Source organism: Nicotiana tomentosiformis, chromosome 3, assembly GCF_000390325.3.
Source record: "Nicotiana tomentosiformis chromosome 3, ASM39032v3, whole genome shotgun sequence".
Lineage (NCBI taxonomy): Eukaryota > Viridiplantae > Streptophyta > Magnoliopsida > Solanales > Solanaceae > Nicotiana > Nicotiana tomentosiformis.
In genome coordinates, this window is record NC_090814.1 from 80589205 (window position 1) to 80603395 (window position 14191).

The 14191-nt window shown below is 39.6% G+C and overlaps 1 protein-coding gene across 1 annotated transcript; it reads left to right on the forward strand.

Annotated features, from left to right (window-relative positions):
- The first annotated feature begins 2065 nt into the window (after nt 1-2065).
- Nucleotides 2066-2380, forward strand: LOC138908073 (uncharacterized). Its single transcript, XM_070198711.1, has one exon. It carries the CDS (start codon nt 2066-2068, stop codon nt 2378-2380), a length of 315 nt encoding a protein of 104 aa, XP_070054812.1.
- The last annotated feature ends 11811 nt before the right edge of the window (nt 2381-14191 follow it).

The window sequence follows — 14191 nt, forward strand, 5'->3', positions numbered from 1 at the left end:
CAGGAGTCTATCGAAGATGATGATTATGGGGTCCCTCGATCCTTCATAGTCCCCGATGATTCTGATGCTACCAAATCAATGGTCGAAAAGCTGGAGCAGATCAATCTAATTGAACATCCGCCTGAACAAAAGGTATACCTGGGCACGGGTTAAATCCTGAGCTCAGGAAAAAGCTTATTCAATTTCTTATAGCTAATATGGATTGTTTCGCTTTGTCCCATCTTGACATGACATGGATCCCACCGGAAGTCACCACCCATAGACTAAGCTTGGATCTGAAGTTCTATCTGGTAAAGCCAAAACGAAGACCCCAGTCCGAGGTTAAACATGCTTTTGTCAAAGACGAGGTAACCAAGCTCCTTAAAATAGGGTCCATCCGTGAAGTAAAATACCCCGAATGGTTAGCAAACGTAGTAGTAGTCCCTAAAAAGGAAAACAAACTAAGAATGTGTGTAGATTATAAGGATCTAAATAAAGCATTCCCCAAGGATTCTTTACCTTTGCCTAATATCGATTGCATGATCGATGCCACGGCTGGTCACGAGATCCTCAGTTTTCTCGATGACTATTCCAGGTACAATCAAATACAAATGAGCCCGGATGATCAAGAAAAGACCCCATTCATCACTAAGTATGGTACCTACTGCTACAATGTAATGCCATTTGGATTAAAAAATATTGGTGCCACTTATCAACGCCTAGTAAATCGGATGTTCGAAGAACAAATAGGGAAATCTATGGAAGTTTACATTGATGAAATGCTAGTTAAGTCCCTGCGAGCAGAGGACCATTTAAAACACTTGCAGGAAACTCTCAGTATATTGAAGAAGTACAACATGAAGCTAAACCCGAAAAAATGTGCATTCGGGGTCAGATCAGGAAAATTTCTCGGGTTCATGGTATCTAACCGAGGAATCGAGATTAATCCCGACAAGATCAAAGCTATCGATGGCATCACAGTGGTAGACAGCGTAAAGGCCGTGCAAAGATTAACCGGGTGCACGGCCGCCCTGGGGCGATTCATCTCGAGGTCCTCCGATAAAAGCCACCAATTTTTCTTGTTACTAAAGAAGAAAAATAATATCACATGGACCTCGAATGCCATCAGGCCTTGGAAAAGCTTAAACGGTACTTATCGAACTTGCCGATGCTTCACACACTAAGGGCGGACGAACAACTTTAATTATATTTGGCAGTATCGGAGATAGCGGTAAGTGGAGTCATAGTCCGGGAAGAATGAGGTACGCAATTTCCCATTTATTATGTCAGTCGGACCTTAGGTGAGGCCGAAACTAGATATCCCCACTAGAAAAATTGACGCTCGCTTTGATAAGCGCCTCTAGGAAATTAAAATCATACTTTCAATGCCACCCCATATGTGTCGTAACAACTTATCCACTTCGAAATATTTTGCATAAACCCGAGCTTTCGGGGCGGTTGGCCAAATGGGACATAGAAATCAGCGGGTATGATATCGAATATCGACCCCGAACAACAATTAAGTCTCAAATTTTGGCGGACTTTGTAGTTGACTTCACACCAGCCCTAGTACCTGGGGTCGAAAGAAAACTATTGATAAACTCGGGTACATCCTCAAGAATCTGGACCCTCTTCACGGACAGTGCATCAAACGCGAAAGGGTACGGGCTCGGTATCGTGCTAAAACCACCCACAGGCAATATGGTTAGACAATCTAGTAGAACTGTGAAATATAATAACAATGAGGCTGAATATGAGGCCATGATTATAGGTCACGAACTAGCCAAAGGCTTAGGAGCGAAGGTGATCGAGGCTAAATGCGACTCCCTCCTCGTAGTGAATCAGGTAACGGAACCTTCGAAGTTAGAGAAGACTGAATGCAAAGATACCTAGATACGTTACAAGTAACTTTGCACCAATTTATGGGTGGACTTTGCAACATGTGCCTCGAGATCAGAATAATGAGGTCGATGCTCTCGCAAACTTAGGGTCATCAATCAAGGACAACGAGGTCGATTTAGGGGCCGTCGTGCAACTCATGAGATCAATAGTCAAAGAAGGTCATGCCAAGATAAATTTCACGAGCATGACCTGGGATTGGAGAAATAAGTACATAGAGTATTTGAATACCGAAAAGCTTCCCTCAGATCAGAAAGAATCTAGGGCCTTACGCACGAAGGCAGCACGATTCACTTTTACCAAAGATGGAACCTTGTTTAAAAGAATGTTCAATGGTTCATTAGCGATATGTCTGGGACTTGAAGACACCGAGTACGTTCTAAGGGAAGTTCACGAAGGCCCTTGCAAAAATCACTCTGGTGCTGAATCATTGGTTCAAAAGGTAATCAGAGCCGGCTATTACTGGATCGACATGGAAAAAGAAGCGAAAGAATCTGTTTGAAAATGTGATGAATGTCAAAAGCATGCACCAATGATTCACCAACCCGGGGAATTGCTCCATTAGGTCCTGTCACCATGGCCATTTATGAAATGGGGAATGGACATCATCGCCCCCCTTCCATTGGCACCAGGTAAAGCTTAATTTATTTTGTTTATGACTGACAATTTTTCTAAGTGGGTTGAAGCACAAGCTTTCAAGAAAGTTAGGGAGAAGGAAGTCATCGACTTCATTTGGGATCACATCATATGTCGATTCGGGATGCCATCCGAAATTGTGTGTGATAACGGGAAACAGTTCATCGGCAGCAAAGTAACCAAATTTCTTGAAGATCATAAGATCAAAATAATCCTATCAACACCTTATCATCCTAGTGGGAACGGGCAAGCTGAATTAACCAACAAAAGCATCATCCAAAATCTTAAGAAGAGGTTAACCGACGCCAAAGGAAAGTGGAAGGAAATTCTACCCGAAGTTCTATGGGCATATCGCACAACCTCAAAATCCAGTACCGGGGCTACCCCATTCTTATTATTTTATGGCGCCGAAGCTCTAATACCGGTCGAAGTCGGAGAGCCGAGTATCCGGTTCCGATATGCAACAAATGAATCAAATAACTAGGCCATGAATACGAGCCTAGAACTATTGGACGAAAGGCGAGAAACCACCCTCATCCGATTAGCTGCCTAAAAGCAATGAATCGAGAGATACTACAATCGAAGAACTAATTTTCGATATTTTAATGTCGGGGACTTAGTGCTAAGAAAAATCACCCTCAACACCTGAAATCCTAATAAAGGAAAATTGAGTCCGAATTGGGAAGGACCGTACCAAATTTTTGAGGTCACCGGAAAAAGGTCTTACAAGCTCGGATCAAAGAATGGTGAACAACTACCAAGCAATTGGAACATATCTCACCTAAAACAGCACTACTGCTAAAGTACGCCTTTTTCATTCCTTTTCTATTTTCAGATTAACACCTGTAGGTGGTCGACAAGAAACGACGCCGGACTTTTTAGCAAACGGCACGAAGTCCTTAGGTCTGAAAGTACGTGTTTCACTCTTTTTTCCTTAGACCGAGTTTTGTCCCAAATGGGTTTTTTCGGCAAGGTTCTTAATGAGGCAACGATGAATCGTGCTAACTTAGAATGGATCTCGATTAGGAATCGGCATCGGAGATCCATTCGACATTATCCGAGGTTCCTTTGCAATCAACCTCGAATACTTGGGGGGCTACACTCGGATATGCGTTATCTTCGAATATCAACTCTAGAAAGGAAACTACTTCATAAAGGGAGGATCTCGATTGTTGATACCCAATTTTGCCCTCATATTTTCTCAAATAGTATATATACTTTCAAAACATCATTTTTTAGTTTACAAATCTATACAAGCATTTTCTATAATTTGTTATAATTTTTAGAGCTTTAAAATTAATTTTCTTGTATTTAAATCACATAAATATTTAGTAATTATTCTTTTAAATTTTTTGTGATGACTTAATCATCCAAAATTATCATTTTTTTCATCCCTATATATGTCTCATAATATTTTCACTTCATTTTTATATAATTACATTAGCATTTTAAAGCTATTTACATAATTTTACAATAATAGCCTATATTCATATACAAATGCTCCTTATTTATATTATTTGTGTCAAAATAGCATTTTTATATTTTTATAATGATGAATTATTATTTTTAATCATTTTAGTGCATAAATAATATATTTATTTGTTTATTAATTATTTTTATAAATTATATTTGATAAATTTGGTGTATTTAAATAGTAGCCCAACCTCTAAACCAATTTTTAGACCAAATTGGCCCAATGACCCCAAACCCAACCCGGTCGGACCCCTCTAAAATGACCCGCCCCAGTCCTTTTTTAAAACATTGGCCCTTGATCTCTAAGATCAACGACCCACGATTAATCCCCCACTTTTAATAACCTCTTCCCCCCCCCCTCCCCACTTAAACCCTAGAGACTCATTCGTCTCTTTACAGCTGCCTTCACACTCTCTCGAACCTTTCCCCTTCTTCTACGAACCCTACCCGCTGCATCTCTCAACCATTCCAAATTCGTCTCTAAAATAGAATCAATCATTGATTTACTTACCTTATTGGTCTCCTCTCACTACTGGTCATCCATTTGTGGCGTTACTTAGGTGCTTGCCTAAGTTTGGCAAGTGAGATCTTCTGAGATCGGACTAAAGTGGCTTGAACCCTTGATTCTGAGCATTATTTCATCTATATACACTCAGTACCATGCTATGTGAGTCTGATTCAGTGAGATCTCTGTCGATTTGTGTTCTCCCTCTTGAACTAGGGTTTACCCGTTTTCTCCCCTAAATTGATCTGAATCGATTTTGCATGCTTTCTTTCCTTATTTTAGGTTTTATTTATTTTGTTTTCTTGTTTATTCGTCCAATTTTGCTACTAATTGGACAAACCTTAATCGATATACTTTGACTAAAATTGGAACTTTGTTCTGTGATTCCCTCATTCTCTTGTTCTGTACTTTGTTCTTGGCCGGCAGAAAGCCAAGGCCACTGAGATTTTATTGTTCGAACTTTCTCTTGGTGCGAGCATTGCCCGAGGTTCTTTTGAAGCTCTTGGGAACTTTGACGCATTGAGATTCTGGGTTCTTGTGGATCTTTTGTTCTTTATTGTTGTCCGTTTAACTAGTAAGTCGCTTGACCTTTTGCAATTTCATTTTTATGTGTCTATGATTTGCATATGTTCTTAGTTATGAAATCTATGGCTTAATGTATCTCTGGGTTACTTTTGTGCACAACTCTGTTAACGTTACACTCGTTTTAAGTCTCTTTAGCATTTAACTTCTCCTAATACTGCTAGTTCTGAGATTGTCTATATCTAACTTGAATAACCTGAACCTTCCTAAGCTCGTTTAGTTAGTGTATTGATACCTGAGTGTTCATGAATATGCTTACCTGCTTTGTCCTGAATCTCTGTGGTGAATGCCTCACATTTGTAATAACTTGTGACTTGTTTCTCTGCTAATTTTGTTTCTCAACATGCTCACTTGATCCCATATCCCTTTAGTGATTGTTTGAGGTTTTAGAACAGTCACCTCAACTTATTTTCCCTACCATGTTTTGAACTGTTTCATGATATTAGGATGAATCCCTGACATAACCTGGACCTTCTTTAGTTAATTAGTCTACTGTGTCAATACCTGAATGCCTATATTTGCTATTTGACATGAAGTTTACTTTGTTCTGAATCTTTGCAATGATAGTCTTGCATATGTAATGTGTTCTAATATATGCTAAGACCTTTTCTATCAACTATGATCTACTCCTTCACAACATGTTTCTGTTGTGCTTAGTCTTATATCCTTAATGACTGTTTGGAAACCTTTAGAATGGCCATCTTAGTTTGTGTTTCTATGCCATGTTTGACATAATTAAGACCTTTAGGCTTCAAATCTCTAAGTCAGTGCCTTATTTAAACTTGTTGGTATTATGCACTTGTGTATGATAACTTCTGTCAATCTCGCAAACTTATTTCTCCCCTAACTCTTTCAATATGTAGTTGTTTATCTGTTATTTTGCTAAGTATTGAAATGTTGTTGAACTTGTTTCTAAGTCCTATGACCTGTTTGATTATCTGCTCTGTATGCTCAGCTTTGGTATATCTACTTTAATCTATAAGTGTATTTCCTCAACTCCTGTCCCTCAACCATTGTCCACTCTCCCTCATCTGTTACCTATGCTATTCTGAACCTCTCATTCTTAGCTGGCTGAAAGCCAAGGCTGCCAAGGATGCCAAGGCTCTTACTACTGACCTCCCTAGTATGAGCACTACTCGGGGTCCATTTGAGGCCCTTGTGAACTCTGACACACTAGGATTTGGGTCTTTAGTCAATCCCCCTACTACTGAAACGTGAATTATCCCAATTCCTTCTTCCTATTGTCTAATGAACATGTAAGTTGTTTGGGTAATATGGTTGCTCTATGGTCATGTGATTTGGCTTTGAGATCTTCTATGGATTTTGAGTTGAGCTGAGGAACATGGTTCCTTGTTGAAAATCTAGGTATACCACGGGAGAATTATTAAAGGCCCAGTTAGTGCTGGGTATTTCTTTTGGGCCCGTTGTGGACCTACTGTCATTATTTGTATAATATTTATAATCTTATTCATTATTGGGCCTGTAATAACTTTGTAATAAACAAATGGGGTGTTAGAAAAAAAATGGGTAATGGGTAAATTCTGATGTTTGCATGCGAGGGTAGAAAAACATACCTATAGGATTCAATAATTTATTTGCTATATATGTCTTTCACTCTCTATGTGCACTGTAGAAATCATGTCATTAGGATAAGCACACACTCACGCTACTTGTCTACTAGCAAAGCATGAGCTTAAATGCTTCAATTATCCTTGTTGCTACATGTTATTAGAAAACCTGCCCATAGGAAATAAATATTGTTGAACTTTCCTTCAATTTGCATTATTGCAGCATCTCCACTAGAAATCATGCCTATAGGATTTCAATCATTTCATTTGTTACTATATCGCACTGTTCACCTAGAAAACATGCCTATAGGGTTAAGGTATAACAATAAAATTGGCTCCAAGTGCCAATCGTTAGAGATCCTGTCTATAAGATATAACTATTCGCCTTAATAATTGTTAATGCTGCACTTCTCGACACTGTTTATTGCTCACTTAGGCCGCTGTCAAAAGCATGAATAATTCTGGGTTTCTCCCAATAGATTCCACTGTCTTTACTGTATAAATCACTTAGACGCAACATCTATAAGATTAATAACTGGAAATCTGCATTTTCAATAATCAGTATGCGATAACTGTATAATCCTGTCTATGAGCAGCACCTTGCATCTGAAACTGCCTGTATGTTTTAATTCAAAGTCACCTAGAAATCATATATATAGGGCCTAAGGTTCCTAATTCTGAACTTCCTAACCTGAACATTTGTTTCGCGTGCATTTGTTGCTTAAGTGTGGAGGCTAACTTGAGCCCTTAACTGCCCATATTTGAAGTCCAATGTGTTTTGTATGTCGCCTAGTTTTAACATTTTGAGCAGCCTAGGTAAAGTCTAGAACTACCTAAATAGAGGTCCAAAACCTCCTGGACCATAGGTATGGGACGGGTAATGCATGCATAGGGCACGACTTAGAATTGAATAAGAGTGCTTTTAGGTAAACAACTTTAACATAGTAATCGGGTAGCAGGAGATGATAGTCTGTGCCGCTGAATAATATAAGTAACTCCTTACCCCAAGGGAGTTGCGAAATATTATTTATGTTGCACGGGGTGATCCTTTAGGCTAAAAAACTTAGGTCCCCCCCCCCCCTTTCCTTTCTATGTTTGCTATTAGAATTGGAATAGTTGTATCTCTATATTCGTATTAAGATTTTTGTAATAAAATTCTTTGACCTTTATATTCTCTTTGCTTATTTGTTCACTTAGCCTAATCCACATAATTTTAAGTTCGGCCGGGACCCACAGTTGTGGACCTCGAAGAGTGCCTAACACCTTCTCTTTGAGGTAATTTGAGCCCTGACTCGATCTTTGGTGGCGTTGACTAGTCAAACAGAGTTATCTGCACAATAGGTGCCCTAACGCACCTTAAAAATTATTAGGTGGCGACTCTTCTTTTAGTACTCTATCTCCCACTCTAAAAAAGAGTTGTCACGACGTCAAAACCCACTTTCCTAAGAAAACGGGTGCGACATCGATAAATAGGATTTATTATAAGGGTCAAACGGTCAAATCAAACCGTGACCATATAGATTGCTCAAACCCTGTTTCGATCGAGAATAAAGAGAAGTATGTTCCTTACAAACATCTTATGCTTTAAAATTAGCAGAATCTCTTTTATTTTCCTTCATTGTAAAGGGCTTCGTACTTCCGAATATAAACAAGACCAAGGGCAATACTTAATCGGAATACGAATGATCTCTTCCTCAATCGGGGACTGCCATCCGACTCAAACAGCCCAAGTCATCGGGCCTCGGGAGCAAAATACCTAATAGGCAACGCCCGATTTCTAAAAGTCATGGCCACCCCACTCGAGAACTACTATCTCGGGCAAGCCCAGATAAAACGGGAAAAGAAGCCCAATGGGTAACTCCCGAACTAAAAGGCTACGACCAATTTAACACGGCTCGGAGATGTCCGAAATCCGTAACAAAAATAGGCCTCCAAAAAATAAAAAAATTCTTTCACAACCGGTTCTAAAAGGCTACCCTCGGCAAAATCTCAGACTTAAGATGTTTTCCAGGAAAAACTTTGATGAATATCGAACCCCGATAACACTTAAACCCAGAAAGGAAATAAAGGCAAGGTTTTTTCGAACCCTCGAACACAACTTTATTTTATGCTAAGGCATTTTCGACCTTTGTAAATACAAAAAAGCAAAGGGAAAATACGAGAGTCCAAAGGGCAAGAAAAGCCTTATATTTATATACAATGGTTTTTAACAAAGGCTAAATCAGCCTAAATTTACAACGGCCAAAAAACGGCCTCAAAAAAAGAAAAAACAAAAAGTCCTAAGAGGCTTGGTCTTCATCGGGGGTCGCATCTCCATCCTCGGGATCTTCTCCATCTTCAGATTCACTTGAGCTCTCGGAGTCTTCCTCAGGGAAGGCTAGCTTCCGGGCCATGGCTTCCTTTACTCTGGCCTTTTCGATCTCAGGCGTGATATCGAAGCCCTGGGCCTGAACCCCTTCGAGGGCTTCCCTTCAAGCTTGCCATTTCGCATATTTGACCATGCTCTTGGCCTTGGCTTGTTGACTTCGACATCAACCCTAAATTGGGCCACTTTAGCATCAGCTCTTTTGTTGGCCACGATCATCTCAGATCTGGCTACGGTCACCTCGGATCTGGCCACTTCAAGTTCATCGGCAAGCTTGCCTTATCAGAAACGGCCAAATCCAATTGATGCTGAAGCTCCTCGATCTTCTCGACCTACATCGAGGCCTTCTCTTTTGCAGCTTGGAGTTGGGCCACGGCCGACTCCAATTGAGCTTGGACGATCTCCTTTTTCGAGGCCAGAATGTCCATGTTCTTTTTGAATTCTTCTGCCTCGGCCTCTATCGCATTCACCTGCGTTTGGAGCTGTCCGATTTGTTCGAGCCTCTGTTGGACCTGTAGAATCGGATCATTAGTGGTTATATCCAATTCATCTTCACTATCGTGAAGCACTCGAAATACCTGCTCAGCCATCTCGGCATGCTCATCCCGAGCCGTTGCCAAATCTGCCCGAAGCTTCTCACTAAGAAGTTTGTAGGTGTCACTCTTCTCAGTGAGGCTTCGAACCTCAGCCTCATACTCCTCCCGGATACAGAGGAAAGCCTCGTGATGCAACACCAAAGCCTGCAAACAAGGAAGATGTTAGAATTATCTACAACTCTAAGTATAAAAGAAACAATAGAGATACCCTCGAAGTTACCCAATTCAGAGCATGTTGGGCCTCGTTGAAAAGGCAAGAGGCTCCTACCGCGTTCATCACAGCTTGGTCCTCTTCGGTCACCAAGGACCTAAGGTAACTAGCAATTCCCAATGGGGGGAGATAAAACTCGGGCATCCTCCGGCATAGAGAGCACTATTTTCCGCCTACGATCGGGATTAACACTCGGGGCCGGGAATCGATCCACCAGTTTTGGGCTCGATGAAGACCCGATAGCGCCCGACCATGATGCTTTCTTCGGTACCAGTAATCCATCGAACCTGATAGTATCCTCTGAGGCAGCGGACTCGAGCCCATCCAAAAAGCCATGGATATCAGTCGACCCCCGAATACCCTCGTAAGATCGACTTTCCAACATGTTAGCCTCACGAATCATAGCATCCAAAATCTTAGGGGATCCAGTAATGTCAACTATCACGAGATTGTCCCTCGAAATATCTCCTGCTGTCCGAGAAGCCTTTCCCCCGGTCTCTCCTTCGACCATCTCATCTCGGGACGGAATGGCCTCAACTTTTCCTTGTTCGGGAATTATGGCCAGAGCTCCCTTATCAACCTCCGCCGATTCAGAGGATTGTTGTATCACAATATTAGCCCGCACACAGGATACTTCCTCTTCTCCTTCTTCGGGCCCATCCCTTAATCGGCGGATCAAGTCCGAAGGCATAATACCGGAGCCCCTTGGGCTTGCGAGATTTCTTCGTCGGTTTTTACTTTTCCGAGACCGGAGAACTCGGATCCCCTTTTCTCTTCTTCTCTTTGACCTGCTTCGGATCCGGGATTTCTTCGTCACCAGATAGGGGCCTCATGGCAACGTCCTTTCCAAGGCCTGTAAAGGATAAAAGGGGAGTAAGCAAGAGAAGAAGATCAAACGATAATCGTTCTAAGAAAGAAACTTACCATGACTGCGGGACTCCCATCGACCCTTTGATAAATCCATCCAAGCACGCTCAGAGTACGGTTTCTACAGTACCAGACCTTCAACCCATTGTTTAAGTTCCGGAATCGGTTATGTCATCTAGGCCACATATGTAACAAACATAGAAAAAGTAGATAAAGAAAATAAAAATCAGAGCCACAAAATTAAACGTTCAAAGGACAATACTACTCACAATTAATATTCCATTTCTCAGGAAACGGCATGTCATCAGCAGGGATCAGGTCCAAAGTTTTGATTCGAATAAATCAGCACATCCAACCTCGGTCACGACTCTCATTTATGCTCGAGAACGGGGCTTTCATGGCTCAGCGAGCAAGCTTGATTAGCCCTCCTCGATAGAGTCGGGGACTGTAAAGGCGCATAAGGTGATTGAAGGTGAAAGAACACCCCTCGATTTTGCTCGAGAAGAATCGGAGGAGAATCACTATTTTCCAAAATGAAGGATGGATCTGGCTGAGGGTCACGTCGTACCTCTTGCAAAAGGCAACGATGACAGGGTCTAAGGGACCCAACGTGAAAGGATAAGTATAAATACTTAAGAATCCCTCCACGTGGGTAATGATCGATTCTTCAGGCGATGGGATTACCACGTGCTTTCCGCCCCAGTTGAATTCCTTTTTTACTTATCGAGGATTTTCTCCATTGATGAGCAAGGGAAAACAGAATTAGGATTGTTTGCGGTGTGAAAATTATGAAGCAAAGGGATTTTCTGAAGAAGATGAAAGAGTAGAGAAGAAGCTTTGAGTGAAAAGTTTGAATGAGTATGAAAGTTTGAATACTTATATCCTGGTAATGACGGTTTAGAACTAGTAGTGGCCGACCAACGACTGACAGGCATTTAATGCCTTGGTAACTGGACCGACGGGATGTTTTTCACATATGTCACAATCGGGTTCGTCGCTAACGTCGTCACCCACCGAGTCGGAGTTCAGAAATTCATATCGTTTCTCGTCATCTCCTTTCCGAGAAACGAGAGGACTATCTGTATACGGTCAAAACCGAGTCTGCCCTTCGTATGACTAATCGATATTGGATCATGATAGATCAATGTTCTGCCTCGTGTAGAATCGAGCCATAATGCAAAGTTGGGTCGCCGAGCTCGTGATCCAGAGACCGATCAAGATCGAGATCGGCCAAGATCGAGATTGGCCAAGATCGAGATCGAGCAAGTTAGAGACCGATCAAGATCGAGATCGGCCAAAATTGAGGAGAGCTTATCGAGCCAAAAAATAGAAAATCGGAATATCCGCAATTGGGCGAGAATCTCGGCGGAAATTCCGATGCATATCAAGGAGAGGCCAATTAATTAATCTATCATAGGATTCCTTGGTGTATTTAAAAATTATATTAAGAATAGGACTTCCCTACTACATAAAGTGGGTCTGATCATTTGTAATGAGAGTCAGGTTCATAGAATACAAAGCAATATACTGCATTTACTTCTGGTTTTGATATTCAATCACTTTGTTCTTGTATCAGTCTATTCTCTATTCAGTTTGAGGGAGATAAAACTTGATGGCCTAGGCTAATTAATTCATTCGGTTTGCATTCGTTTTTTTTACAATTAATTTTGATATTCATTTATATATTTTCTCAATTTGTACCAAGTTATACTACGTATCCTTAGAACCGCGTATAAATTCAATTGTTATCCGTTTTTCGGGTAAACAAAGCACATAATCCTCATTTCAATATTATGAAGCATTTAACATTAAGTATTATTCTAGCTATTAGATAAGATAAGACATAATCCATTTTCTTCATCGACCCCTTTATTCTGTTTTCTTCTACAACCTCAGCAGAAGATGGATTTCACTACTTAGTTAATTTTGGAACTTGTCGAAAGCTTCTATGGCATTCTCGTATGAGTAATTTATAACAGTTGTAGCTAGCGGCTTCCGTTCACCACAGCGACCATTGCCCACACTCATGCCATGAATGGCAAACAACATGAGCATTAGCCTTCTTCTTGCAATGCTCCGTTTTTTGAAAGAATCCTTAACGTAATTAGAAGTGTCTGTCGTTCGTGATTACTAGCGAAAGGTCTAAAACAGGTATATGTAGCATGCGTCGAAATGAAAAAGAAGTTATAATCAATGAAAGTTTTGTATAGCGTGCACGTAAATGAAAATCGAGAATAGATGAGATACACTCCTTCGTTTCAATTTAAATGATACATTTCTCTTATCGAGAGTCAAACGAGGTTAAGTTTGACCAACATTTTAAAATGTATCTTTTTATCCTATTGACATGAGAAAAATTACAACTTATAGTACTTTTCGCATAGTTTTTGAATATTAAAATTTTAATTTTAAAATACTTAGTTAAATTAATCCAACTTAGCTTCAAAGTATATCTAAATTGACTCTCGCTAAACGAAATGTGTCATCTAAATTGAAACAGGTGGAGTAATTAATTTTTGAATGTGTGTAGCGTGCTACTAAAATTTAAAAAAAATATTCCTTCATCAAAGAATTTCTTCAATGCATTGGAATAAAAGACATCATTAATTTGGTGAAAAAGAATATAAATACAAATTGAAATTTCAAAACCCTGTCTCTCTTTTTTCACTAAGGCATGGTAGACATTTACACGTATGAAAAGTCCATAATACCCGCATTCGCTAAAATGTTTTGGTCAAAAAAATTTCCCTTCATGAATTATAAAGCATACTAAAAGTGCAAGTTTCATAAACAATGGGCATTAATTCCATTAGGTACAGTGACCTACTGCTTGAATTCGAAATACATTTTCTTCAGTTTGACCAAACTTCTCTACTTTTTTAAAAAGTACTCCTTTTTTTTTTTTGAAAAAATCACTTTTGACATTGAAAAAACTTGGCCAAGCAGCACATAAGTTTGGAAGAAAATCTTCAAACATTTCAAATGTTATATCACCACTAAGTGACAGAAATCAACTTTATCAAACTTGAAAGAATTAAATTGTCAAGTGCTTTTAAAATATGTGCCTGAAAGTCTAAATCATTGTATGTTAAACTAGTTATGGATTTATTAATAATGTATTAAATTTTAATAATAAAATGTAAATATCTTTTGACATTTTAAATATTAAAAGAATCTATCATTTGTAACATAAAATTTTGTGAAAAAATGATTTTTGGGTAATTTTTTACGATAATGGCCAAGTAAGATCTAAATATCAAATATTATTATAAGTGTGTAATAGTCAATCACTATATCCGGCAAAAAAAAGAAAAGTTAAGACATAGTACGCAATAAATAAAATATGATAATGTCGTATAAGTGTGACGTGCAGAAGATTTTGCGTCAAAGACTTGCTGATTGAAAAGATTAGGTTGTTCAACATGTTAGGTTTAGAATTTTAATAATGTTCAACAATCAAAATCTCATTTTGTGTGCAGATTCGCAACAACTAAGGTGAATGCAAGAAAG